A 12,293-nucleotide genomic window follows, 5' to 3' on the forward strand; every position below is an offset into this window, starting at 1 on the left:
TCCAGGGGGCTGGATAGGGGGCCAGGCCATGCCTCGCAGCCTTCCCTACCCGGCCCTCTATACAATTTCTGTATCCGATGTGGCCCTAGGGCCAAAAAGTTTGCCCAGCCCTGCTGTATATGATGGAAACCACTTCAAGCCAGTACCTTTGGCCTCCAGTTGCTGCCCCAGGGTGGGAAGAGGGGGCTATACTCATGGGGGAAGGGGCCAAGGCCCCGGTTTCCGGCTGGCACCTTTGACAGAGTTGGACAATCCACCCGGTGCCTCCCCCGCGCCAGCTGCCGCCCACCCCTCTTGCCCCCTGATTTACGGGAAATCACACCAGGAATCAATCATCCTTAATTTTTAACGGGCCGGGTCCGGAGCCAGCCAATGGGTGCATCCCCTCCACCCCATGCTCCACCCCCAACCGCCCTCTGTGCCCTGAGTGCCTGGGCTCAGGTCTGGACACTGATCACTCCGGAACACAGGGAGCAGGTGGGGCTCTGGGTCTGGGGTCAGATATGAGGCAGATTGCAGCCCTTTTCCACCTCTGTCAGCCCTTCTCACTTCTCTCTCTCTTCTGCATCTGGTGTCTTTTCCTCCCACTCCCTGGCTCAGCCTCTCAGCCCCTGGCTTTCAGCAACAGGGGTGGGGAGCTGCTGGGAGTGAACCTAGCATCCACACTGGCCATGTGATGAGAGATTGCGAAAGAGACAGAATGGGAAGACCCAGAGTCCGACACAGAGAGGGGGAGGCAGACGGACGGACGCACAGAGAGAGGTGCGCAGACAGACACAGGGACAAGTGGGGAGGGTGGGGGACAGACAGACACAGAAGGGTGGGAAAGACAGACTGAGAGAGGCACAGGGTGGGGAGACAGACACAGAAGGGATGGACAGACAGACAAACAGGGAGATGGGGGAACAACAGACAAAGGGTGTGAAAGGACAGGCAGGCAAAGAGATGGGGGAGACAGACAGAGTGGGAGGATGGGCCCTAAGATGAAGAAACAGACAGGCACAAAGGGAGTGGACAGATAGACAGACAGAGATGGGGGGCAGACAGACAGGCATAGAGAGAGTGGATGGACAGACTGAGGGAGTGGACAAACAGACAGATATAGAGATTGGGGGGCAGACAGACACAGAGGGGGTGAGCAGACAGACATGCAGAGATTGGGGGACAGATAGGCACAGAGTGGGAGTATGAACAGACATAGAGATTGGGGGGCAGACAGGCAGAGAGGGGGTGAGCAGACAGACATGTAGAGACTGGGGGACAGAGAGACAGGACAGACAGATTGGCACAGAGGGCGTGGCCAGACAGACAGAAGCCGAGGGAGTGCAATAGAAAGGGCATTGGGCGGAGCAGCCTGAGGGGGGGCACTTTACTTCAGTGGGGAGGGGGTGCACCTGGGGGTCGCAGCCAGGCCCAGCACTGTGGGCAGCTGGGCTAGGAGAGAGCAAAGGTGGGCGGGGTTTTCACTGACTTCTGGGCATTGCTTTGGCAGGATTCGTTGCCATGAAGAGCTGGTTGATCCTGGTGGTGTTGGTGATCTTCGCAGGCGTGAGTCCATCCTCCGTGCTGGGGGAGCCTTGTCCTTGCTGGGGAGTGGGGAGTTTAACCCATTAAGTGCTGGAGATGAATGCTCCAAGGACCCTAGGGCTGGAGATACCAGGGAACAAGCACTGATGTCAGTGGCAGCTGTGGGTGACCCACAGCCCTGAAAGTCAGCTCCCAAGTGGGGAGTCAGTGCCTCTTGAGTGGGCAGAGCTGGGCTCCCAAACAGAGGAAGTAGCCAGAACCAGGGACTGATCTGAATCACGGATCCGCTGGCGTGGTGCCACCACATGCCCACATGCACCTGCTTTGCCCGGGGCATGGGGTAGGGCTCAGGCCCAAGAAGCCCATAGCAGAGCCTGGCACCAGGTCCATTGCCTGAAATCCCACTCTTCAGACTATAGGGCCAGAGCCAGTGGGCACAGCATAGCATGCTGGGTCTTTGCCCATCTCTGCCCCAATCCTGGCACAGACTGGAGCAGCCTGGGGGTTGCTCTGAGCTATGCCAACTGGTAAGTGCCCATTTGGGGATGGTCAGCGCTCTGGATGTGGAGGATGTTTGGTTTATTAACCCTGCAAAACAATTGGCAAAAACAACCATTTTCTTTCATTTTTGCCTATATTTTTTCTGCAAAACCTTTTGGGGTTTTATTAACAAACAAACAAAAAAAGGAAAATAAATTCCATGTTTGGCCACCAAAACCAGAACATTTCCCCCAAATTTGGGGGTTTAAGGCACTGGAAACTCCAAAATTTTCACCTGCTTGGGCAAAAATTTGGGGGTTTATTGAAAATTTTCCACCTGAGATGTTACTTGTTTTCATTGCTGAAAATTGTAACGTTTTCTGACATTTCATTTATTTCAGCACAAACCTAAAACTGGAAAAAAAAGATGGTTTTTGGTGACTGAAAACCTTTTGATTTCTGACAACTGGAAAGCAAAAAACTTTAGCTAGTTGGACAGAAATATTTGCTTTTACTGAACATTTTCACCTAAGTCCTGACATTTTTCAGTTTTTGGTGGCTGAAAACTGAAAAATTGGGTTTTTAACCACCCCCTGTCATCCAAAAATGGAGCTTTCCCCCCATCAGAAATGCCGTTTTGATTAAAAAGCCATTTTTGGTTGAAAAAAACATTTTGAACAAAGAATATTGACCAAAGTGGTGTGCTCTGGCCACACCCACTCCCCCAGAGCTCCACCTCCTGGAAACTCCACCTCCTGGGAACTTCCCCCCAGCTCTGCCTCCTGGAAACTCCACCTCCTAGGAACTTCCCTGTAGCTCCGCCCCTTGGGGATTTCCCCACTCAGCTGAATCTCCTGCTGGGGAGATTCAGGCAGTTCCTGAGCAGTAAGGGGCAGTGAATCACCCCTTAGTTGGTACCAGATCCAATCACACCCCTTGGGCCTTGGATCTCGCTTATCTGATGGATCCTTCTCCTTTCCTCTATGGTGTCGGCACAGCAGGATTGGCTGAATGGGGCAGAAGGGGACAAACAGTGCCCTGCTTCCAAGGTCCCCCCACAAGCTGCTGGCCACGACTCCACAGGAGGTAAGGAGGCCAACAATGGGACCCGCCAAGAGGATGTGATTTGTCAAGAAGGCCCTGAGCAGACGGGGGAAGGCCTTGAGCAGACGGGGGAAGGCCTTGAGCAGACGGGGGAAGGCCTTGAGCAGACCGGGAAAGGCCTTGAGCAGACCGGGAAAGGCCCTGAGCAGACCCGGGAAGGCCCTGAGCAGACCGGGGAAGGCCCTGAGCATACCGGGGAAGGCCCTGAACAGACGGGGGAAGGCCTTGAGCAGACCGGGGAAGGCCCTGAGCAGACCTCAGGGAAGAGAGTGGAGGATGGGAGGGAGGCGGAGGGGCAGGAGACCCAGCAGGGGCTGGTGCAGGAAGGGCCAGGGGGAGAGGAGTCTATAGGTTGCAAAGCTGCCTCCAGCGTGCCAGAGGGAGAAGGGGAGGCCGATCGGGCTACTGGCATGCATGGCCAGGGACATATATCAGAGATCCAGAGTACCATGGAGCTAGACAAGAAGCTGGACAAGGAGCTGTCCAAGAAGCCGGCCAAGGGGCTAGACAAGGAGTCAGACAAGGAGCCAGCCAAGGAGCTTGAAAAAGAGTCGGCCAAGGAACCAACGAAGGAGCCCACTGCAGCACCCACCACTGAGGCCACTACGGCGCCCACCACAACACCCCAGCGGTGCCCGCCCAGTGACCCCTGGGGAAGCTGTGGGGACGACTCCAAGGAGGAGAGCCCCAGGGTGGCAACGGCGCTGACTGATTTTGCACTGAAGTTCTATTCGAAATTGCCCAAGGTGGAAGGCACTGGCTCCAACGTGGTCTTCTCGCCCTTCAGCGTGGCCCTGGCGCTCTCGCACCTCTTGCTGGGTAAGGGCAGTGCACACATACACAGCAGTCACACACACACACCTGTCACACATACACCCATCACACATAGTCACAGCTGTCACACACACACACCCCGTCACAAAGACACCCATCACACATACCCACAGCTGTCACACACATATACCTCTCACACATACACCCATCACGCATACCCACAGCTGTCACACACACACACCCCTGTCACATATACACCCATCACACATACCCACAGTTGTCACACACGCCTGTCACACACACACCCATCATGCATACCCACAGCTGTCTCACACACACACCTGTGACACATACACCCATTACACGTATCCACAGCCTTCATACACACACACACACACACACATGCCATACATACACCTATCACGCATACCACAGCTGTTGCACACACACCAGCCACACATACACCTTCCATGTGTACCATCATCTGTCACACACACACCTGTCACACATACCCCCATAACACATACCCACAGGTGTCACACACAGACACACACACATCATACACATACCTCTCGCACATACCCACAGCTATCTCACACACACCTGTCACGCATACACCCATCACGCATACCCACAGCAGTCACACACACTCCTGTCACACGTACACTCAGCCTTCACACACACACACACACCTCTCACACATACACCCATCATGCATACCCACAGCTCACACACACACACACACACATCATACATATATCTCTCACGCATACCCACAAATGTTGCACACATACCTGTCACACATACACCTATCACATATACCAGGGGTTCTCAAACTGGGGGTTGGGACCCCTCAGGGGGTCGCGAGGTTATTACATGGGGGGTCACAAGCTGTCACCCTCCACCCCAAACCCTGCTTTGCCTCCAGCATTTATAATGGTGTTAAATATATAAAAAAGTGTTTTTAATGCATAAGGGGGGGTCGGAATCAGAGGCTTGCTGTGTGAAAGGGGTCACCAGTCCAAAAGTCTAAGAACCCCTGACATATACTCACAGCCATCACGCACACCTGTCACACATATACCCATCATGCAGACACACAGCTGTCACACACATACCCATCGCGTGCACACACACACACCCAGCCTGCACATGTACCTGTCATACCTACACCCCCATTGCGCATGCACACCCACCCAACTGTCACACAAACACCCATCACACACACACACCCATCACAGACACACACAACCATCATACACCCACCCAGAGTGCATACACACAGCTGTCACACACACACTGCACACACACCTGTCATACACATGGACATTGCACATGCACACCCATCATACATGCTCACAAACAGCAACCACAAAAACACCCATCATGTGTAAACACCCATCGCACACACTCACTCATCAAACACATATAACCATAACACATAAACCCATTGTGCGCGCACACAGCCATCACACACATCCCCATTGTGCACTATCAAACCTATCACACCCACAGCCATCTCACACACATCGCATGCACACAGCCATCACACACACTCATCGCACGTGCATCCAGCTGTCACCAGTGAACCATCACTCACACACACAGTCATCGCACATACAGTCACCAGACATGTCCACACAACCATCACAGGCTCAAATAGCCATCATGCGTGCACACACACGCACAACCATTGCGTGCACACACTACCATCGCATGCACAACCATTGTGCACACAGCCATTGCATGTGCAGACACAACCATTTCACACACGCACAACCACTGTGTTCGTGCACACACACACCGTTACACAAATCCAGTCAGCACACACACAGCCATCTCACACATACACATACACAACCATTGCACACACAAAACCACCACACACACAGAGGCGGTCACACAACTATCACACACACATTCAACCTCACAAACACAAACACCCACCTCTCTCTCACAAACACCCATCACACACCCCTTCACTCACCCCCCACCATCCCCCCATACTCACTCCCAGCTTGACGGGGCCATGCCCAGCTCTGCCTCCCTCAGGGATGGTGCATCAAGAGCCTTCTGCCATTAGCCATGGGCCAAAGCAACATCGCTGGGTGGCTGGGATGAGATGGTGTTACCAATGGTACTGGGAGCCCCTGATGAGAAGGGGAGGCTCGGCCAACCAAGAAAACCCCAGAGGCCAAGCAATCCCATGGGGATGAGTCTCCAGCCCAGCTCCCAGTGCCACCCACATACAGAATTATCCAAGGCCAGTCCCGCTGCAGGAGTGCCCCTTTCCCCAGCCCTGTCAATCCTCATCCTCCCATCTGAGAACTTGTTCTTCTCACGCAGGGGCCCGCGGCGAAACCAAAGGGCGGCTGGAGTCCATCCTCTCCTACCCCTCAGATCTCGTCTGCGTCCACGCTCCACTGCAGCGGCTCCTCAAATCCCAGGCCTTGATCTCGGCCTCAGCGCTCTTCCTCCGCCAAGGTGAGTGGGCGTGAGGGCTTCACATCGGCACTCAGGTCAGCAGAGAAATGCCAGTGCTTTGCTCTTCCCTCTGAGAATCTCAAAGCACTTTCCAACTCCCCCTCCCAGCATGTCTTCAGGGAAGGATATATTGTCATGGCAGGGGTCCCAAGGCAGCACTGTTGCACAGAGCCTTAGAAGCTCTTTTTTTTTTTTTTTAGCGTGCGAGCAAGTGTTCAGGCTTTGGAGACATGCTGTGTTGCTGTTAGTTTTGTAATGTAGTTTCTTTTTGGGAGGAGCTGTTACAAACAGCAGAAGGCTTTGCTCTCTGCCTTAATGTCTGTAACTAGAGTCAATTCTGGGGACAGACTTGCTTCCTGGGAAGTGGGCGTTGGAGTCTGGACTGGGATCTCTGAAAGAAGGGATTAGCCAGAGTGCTCTTTGTGACCACCCCGTTCCAGACAGGTGGAGATAGTGTAAATAAACAAGTTATCCCTTTGCAATTTCCCCTGCAGGGCCCCGACATCTAATGCTGCTCAGAGAGGCTGATCTTACAGATGGGGAAACTGAGGCAACGGGAGGGGCGAGGGGTTGTCTAACTTCCTATGGTCAGGAAGAGGGTTCGCGACGTGGTTAGGGGGTAGGAGTAAGGGGAGGTTGGTGTTGCCCAGGTGGCAGAGGGGAGTTTGAGGGCTTCACAGGGCAGCGGTGGCATTGGATTCCTCATCCCCTTGCCGTCCCGGCTTGCAGGCCTGCACCTGAACGAAGCCTTCCGCAACCAGTCGCTGCACTTCTACAACAGCCGGCCCCAGATGCTCAGCGGCAATGAGACCCAGGACCTGCAACTCATCAACAAGTGGGTGAGAGAGATGACCAAGGGCAAGATCAAGAGGCTGCTGAAGGAGCTGGAGCCTGACGTCCAGCTGGTGCTGCTCAACGCTGTCTATTTCCAATGTAAGGGAGGGGCGCATTGCACCGTGCCATGCCCAGGACCCGCTCCCCTGCCCCCTACATCCCCTCCAGAAACCCGAGTCCCTTGGACCTGCCCCCACAATAGCCGAGTCTCCAGGGACACGCTCCCGCTGCCACTCCTGTTCGACCCACCCCTGCAATCCATGCACCCACTGGGACCGGTCCCCTGAGATAGCCGAGCCCCCAGGGAGCCCACCTGGAGCTCCCTGCCCCGAGGGGCTCCTCCAGGCTGCCCAGCCCCTCAAGCCCCCTGCCCTTGAGGGACTCCTCTGGGATACCCCTTGTGGCATCCCTGCACTGAGGGTGCTCCCCGGCTACATCTCCCTGTCCTTTTGCCCTCCAGCCAAGTGGAAGACGACCTTTAAAGTGAAGAACACAGTGAATGAGACGTTCTACCGCCCGGGCCAGGCCCCCATCCAGGTGCCCATGATGACCAGCAAGAAGTACCCGCTGGCCTTCTTCAATGACCCCAGCCTGCAGGCCAAGGTGAGCCCCCGTGGGTGCTCTGTGCCACACCCCTTCCCTCTTGGCCCCTGCCTTGCCCACCTTCCAACGGCAACTCCATTTTTCCCTCCTTCTCCCCTCTACTGTCTCCTTGTTTTCCACCCCATCGCACCTCCTCCATAATGTCACTTAGTGATGTCCCCTATGTAGGGTGACCAGATAGCAACTGTGAAAAAATGGGACAGGGGGTGGGGAATAATAGGCGCCTATATAAGAAAAAGTCCCCCAAAATGGGACTGTCCCTTTAAAAATGGGACATCTGGTCACCCTACCCCTATGCCCCCCCTCTCCACACTCCTCTCCCCTCCCCTCCCCACCTCCCATCTCATCCGAGTGAAGCCAGCATCTCAGAATAGCAGGCTCGAGGTGCAGGTGGGGATCTCAAGCTGAGGACTCTCAACTTATGGCATCCAATATCCGTTGCTCCACAGAGCGGGGGTCCAGTCATTGCCTGGGAAGTCTTTTCTCCAGCAGAGCATTGGTTCTACATGCAAGGCGCCCAGAGATTGGGGGCTGGGATAAGATCCTAAGAGAGATGCAAGTCCTTATTGTCCCACATTTCCAACTGACCCTAGCATTATATGCTGAACTGGTCACAAAACACCAAGATTTTTTGTGGGAAAAGTCCAAAAACATTTGTTTCTTTCATGATTTTCAGGCAACACATTTTTCAGAGATTTTTGTGTGGGGGGCGGGGGGCGTTTGGCCTTGACTTTTTTAAATGAGAAACGAACACATTTTAATTTGTTAGCAAATCAGGTTTTTTGTTAGAAAGCAAATCAGTTGTTAGCAGGGAAAAAACTGAGTTTCGTGCTCTAAAACAACTGCATTTTGTTTAGAAAAAAAAATTGGTTTCTGGCAAGAAATTTTTTTTTGTCCTTTTAATTAGTTTTTGGGTAGAAAGTAAACATGTTTTTGGCAAGAACAACAATCGAATTGCTTTTTGGTTAAAAAAATCCGTTTTCTGTTAAAAAGGAAATCAGTTGTTTATTCGGGGGGAAAATTTCAGTAAGAAACCAAATTGGTTTTTGGTTTGAACAAAACAGATTTTGGTTAAAAAAAACAGTTTACATAAAAAATAAGTGGGTTTTTTTGTTTGTTTGTTTGTTTGTTTGTTTTAAACACATTTTTTAATTTGATTTTGGCAAAAAATATTGGTTTTCAGTTTTAAAAACTGAAACATTTTTGGCTTTTGAAACCTGAAACCATTTAATGGAAAATGTTCATTCTCCACTGTTTTGTCCAAAAATATGTTTGGCAGGAAGTTTTGGAGGAAACGTGGTTGAAAAATGCCAGCTCTCTTGGGGAAGAAAAGGCTTTGATGAAAAAGTGTTGCTCAGCCCTAATTGCCCAGGCGTGGGAGTGGGCAGGACCAAGAACGGGAAGGGGGCGGGACTTGGGAACACAAAAGCATGTGGGAGAAATGGATGCTGTCCCAGGGATGGGGAGTGGGACATCAAAGGCACCATGTACCCATTCCCTGGCTCGCAGGGGTTGCAATTGGTGGTGCAGGGTAGGTGTAGGCACAAGGGGCCTGATACCCAGCTGACCAAGACGGCAGTCAGTGGCATGATGCTGGTTCACGCCCACGGGTGGCTTGGAGGTCCCATTGGAAGGGGAATAGGGGGATGGGGTGATGAGGACCCAGCTGTGGCACATGAAGGGACGGACGGGAGAAGGGGACATTTGATTGGGGCTCAGGACAGGCCCTCAGCACAGAGAGGCCTTTGTGTCGTCTTCCCCCAAGGTTGGCCGGCTGCAGCTGTCCCACAACATGAGCCTCGTAGTCATCGTGCCCCAGCACGTGTCCCAGATGCTCGCCGAGGTGCAGCAGAAGCTGACCAAAGAGACCTTCGCTGCGGTGATGAAGAAGCTGATGGGCGTCCCCTTCAAGCCCACCGTGGTGAGCCTGCCCAAGTTGAAGCTGGACAGCTCCCAGAACCTCTTGGACATCTTGGGGGAGATGGGTAAGGATGGTGCTGGGCGGGTGATGGATGGCGGCAGTGGGGGCTGGGCTGGGGGGTACGAGGGGTGGGAGGGGAAGAGGCAAGAGAGCCCACTCCCCCTCTGGGCAGGAAGGGACATCAGAGCAGGAGTGTTGGGTTGTGACATCACTTCCTGGAGGAGAATGGATGAGCAATGCTGTCATTTCCTGAGGGGTGGCATCAGACTGCTGCTTCTGAGGGACCCATTCCCGTGGCTAATCCACCACGCCAGTGTCTGTTGGGTCTGTGAGACCAGTGGACACACCATGGACCCCCGCCCCCTGCAGCTCCCGGGTTCTGAGTGACCCATTTCCTTGATTGATGTATCCCATGTCTGATGGATATGTGAGACTGCTGGGTGGATCATGACGCCTGGTTCTGAGTGACCCATCTCCATGGCCGATCCATCACACCAATGTCCATTGGCTCCATTTGACTTTTGGACACATCACAGGCTCCCTTGGTTTGGAATGACCCATTCCCATAGCTGATCAGTCCCATGTCTCTTGGTCCCATGAGACCACTGGACATATCATGGGCTCCCCTGGTTCTGAGTGGCCCATCTCCATGGTTGATCGCTGGCACTGGTCTCTAACCGGGGGGGAGGGTCTCCAGGACTGGGGCAGACTCCTGGGCACTAAGGGGTGGCTCCTGCCTCCTCCCTTCTCTGCCTGTTCTCCAGACTACGGCATTTTCTATGACTCGAACTTGTGCGGCATCTCAGAGGCAGAAGATCTGTTGGTGACGAGCGCCCAGCACCGAGCCATGCTGGAGCTGAACGAGGAAGGGGTGGAGGCCGCAGCTGCCACGGCCTTTTCGGTGGCCCGCACTGCCTGGGTCTTCGACGTGCAGCAGCCCTTCCTCTTCGTGCTGTGGAATGACGACCACAGCTTCCCCATCTTCATGGGCCACGTCAACGACCCCAGAGTGTGAACCAGCCCTCTCCACGCCCAGTGTCACTTGCATGGTATGCCCTGGTGCCACAGGCACTGAACAGGGTGCCCGCGGCGTGCTGCTTGGCTGTGATGCTTTGAGTGGGGGGGAATATCTGTCTCTCTCTCTCTCTTTCCCCCTCCGTATATAACCATCCTCATGCACTCCCTTCTACCTCGCTATCAATCCCACACACAGCATCTATCAAGGGACTGACCTGGGAGGCAGTGTAGCCTAGTAGTTAGCACAGTGGACTGGGCCTCACAGAGACCTAGGTTCTGCTGCTAGGCGTCCTTGATCAAGAGACGTTCTAGCTCTATGCCTCATTTTCCCCATTCACAAAATGGGGATAATGATCCTGACCTGCTTTGTAAAGCACTAAAGATCTGCTGATGGAAAGGGCTGTAGATGAGCTAGGGATTATTATTATCTATCCATGCATCCCCAATACGTAGCCTCTATCTAGCTATCTCCCAATACACCCCATTCATCGCCACAGTCTGTTCTCTCTGGATTTTCCCTCTGTCTCCCTCTCTCATCCCCTTTGTTCCTCCCTCTCCCCACTGGACTGTCTGTAGCCTGTGACCATCCCAGGCTCGGATCTTCTGAAATGTACAGGGAAGAGCTGATCTGTGGGGGGTCCCTTCTCCCCACTCCCTCGACTCGGTCCCCCTCACAGCAGCCGCTGCCTCTTCCAACAGTAAATAAAGTCTGAAAACTTTGGCTTCCTGGCCTCTCCTTCTCACCTCCCAGAGTGCCTGCAGCCAGAAGTGGAGTGGAGGGGGTGATTCCACTGGTCCGGTTACCTCCCTGGGTGGTAAATGTAGGGGCACAAGGGTAAATAACGCCTTGAGGGGTCATTATCCAGATCTAGTTACCCCCCACACAAGTTGTTGTCACATTGAATTCCCCTGGAGGGACCTGACTCAAGGATTTCCTAGGCCAAGATCCTAGTATGATCTACATACATGTACATGAGAGATCCCATAACACCAGCAGATGCCTCCCTCTGCCCCTCACTGCCCCCCACTCCATCTCTCTTCTTGCCCTAAGGAGTCCCCATATTTAGCACCATAGCCAGTGGGGCAGCCCCACTCCACCCTCCAGGTGGTATAGTCCACCCAACAGTAGCTTGACAGCTGGGGGCGCCACCCATTGGCCTGGCCTTCCAGTGGTACGCTTCAGAGGCAAGGGGAAATTAGCAGGCAGCGCTCGGATTGGCCAAGTGGAGGGCTGAGCATATTCCGCTGCGGTATATCGAGCCAGCCAGCCGGCCTGTTGTGTGCAAATGAGCCAAAGGGATGAGAGGCAGGTATACCATGGTCGCAGTACTAGAAAAGCTGTGTGTTTTATTTAAAAATATACTCGCCACCAAAGCCACCTCGTGGGGCCACACCCCGGTGGGAAGGTGTGAGAGGCAATAGATATTAAATATAATTATTAGTAGCATGGATGTAGAGATGCGCAGTCACGCACCAAGGGGCGCAGGAGAGCATAGTCCTCTTGTTCTCGTGAGCCACATTCCTCGCTTCAAAGGTGCTTTTGGTTTCC

At 53.6% G+C, this 12,293-nt stretch overlaps 1 protein-coding gene across 2 annotated transcripts; it reads left to right on the plus strand.

Moving 5' to 3' along the window:
- The first annotated feature begins 450 nt into the window (after positions 1–450).
- On the plus strand, positions 451–11,465 carry SERPING1 (serpin family G member 1). Of its 2 annotated transcripts, none has more exons than XM_029913809.1 (9): positions 451–762; positions 1,493–1,548; positions 3,006–3,144; positions 3,187–3,930; positions 6,232–6,369; positions 7,099–7,302; positions 7,664–7,806; positions 9,572–9,791; positions 10,492–11,465. In XM_029913809.1, the coding sequence occupies exons 2-9, from the start codon at positions 1,504–1,506 to the stop codon at positions 10,740–10,742; spliced, it is 1,884 nt and encodes a 627-aa protein (XP_029769669.1). In that variant the 5' UTR covers positions 451–762; positions 1,493–1,503; the 3' UTR covers positions 10,743–11,465. The 2 variants fall into 2 exon arrangements, with proteins under 2 accessions (XP_029769669.1, XP_029769670.1); XM_029913810.1 differs by having other exon boundaries at positions 3,009–3,144; positions 10,492–10,742.
- The last annotated feature ends 828 nt before the right edge of the window (positions 11,466–12,293 follow it).

Source organism: Terrapene carolina, unplaced genomic scaffold, assembly GCF_002925995.2.
Source record: "Terrapene carolina triunguis isolate 2854851 unplaced genomic scaffold, T_m_triunguis-2.0 Scaffold926, whole genome shotgun sequence".
Lineage (NCBI taxonomy): Eukaryota > Metazoa > Chordata > Testudines > Emydidae > Terrapene > Terrapene triunguis.

Excerpts from the sequence above, each read along its gene's own strand:
- SERPING1 (XM_029913809.1), top strand. The coding sequence starts at position 1,504 with ATGAAGAGCTGGTTGATCCTGGTGGTGTTGGTGATCTTCGCAGGC. Across the intron at positions 1,549-3,005 it reads TGTTGGTGATCTTCGCAGGC|CAGGATTGGCTGAATGGGGC; the intron begins GTGAGTCCATCC and ends GTGTCGGCACAG. Across the intron at positions 9,792-10,491 it reads GGACATCTTGGGGGAGATGG|ACTACGGCATTTTCTATGAC; the intron begins GTAAGGATGGTG and ends CCTGTTCTCCAG.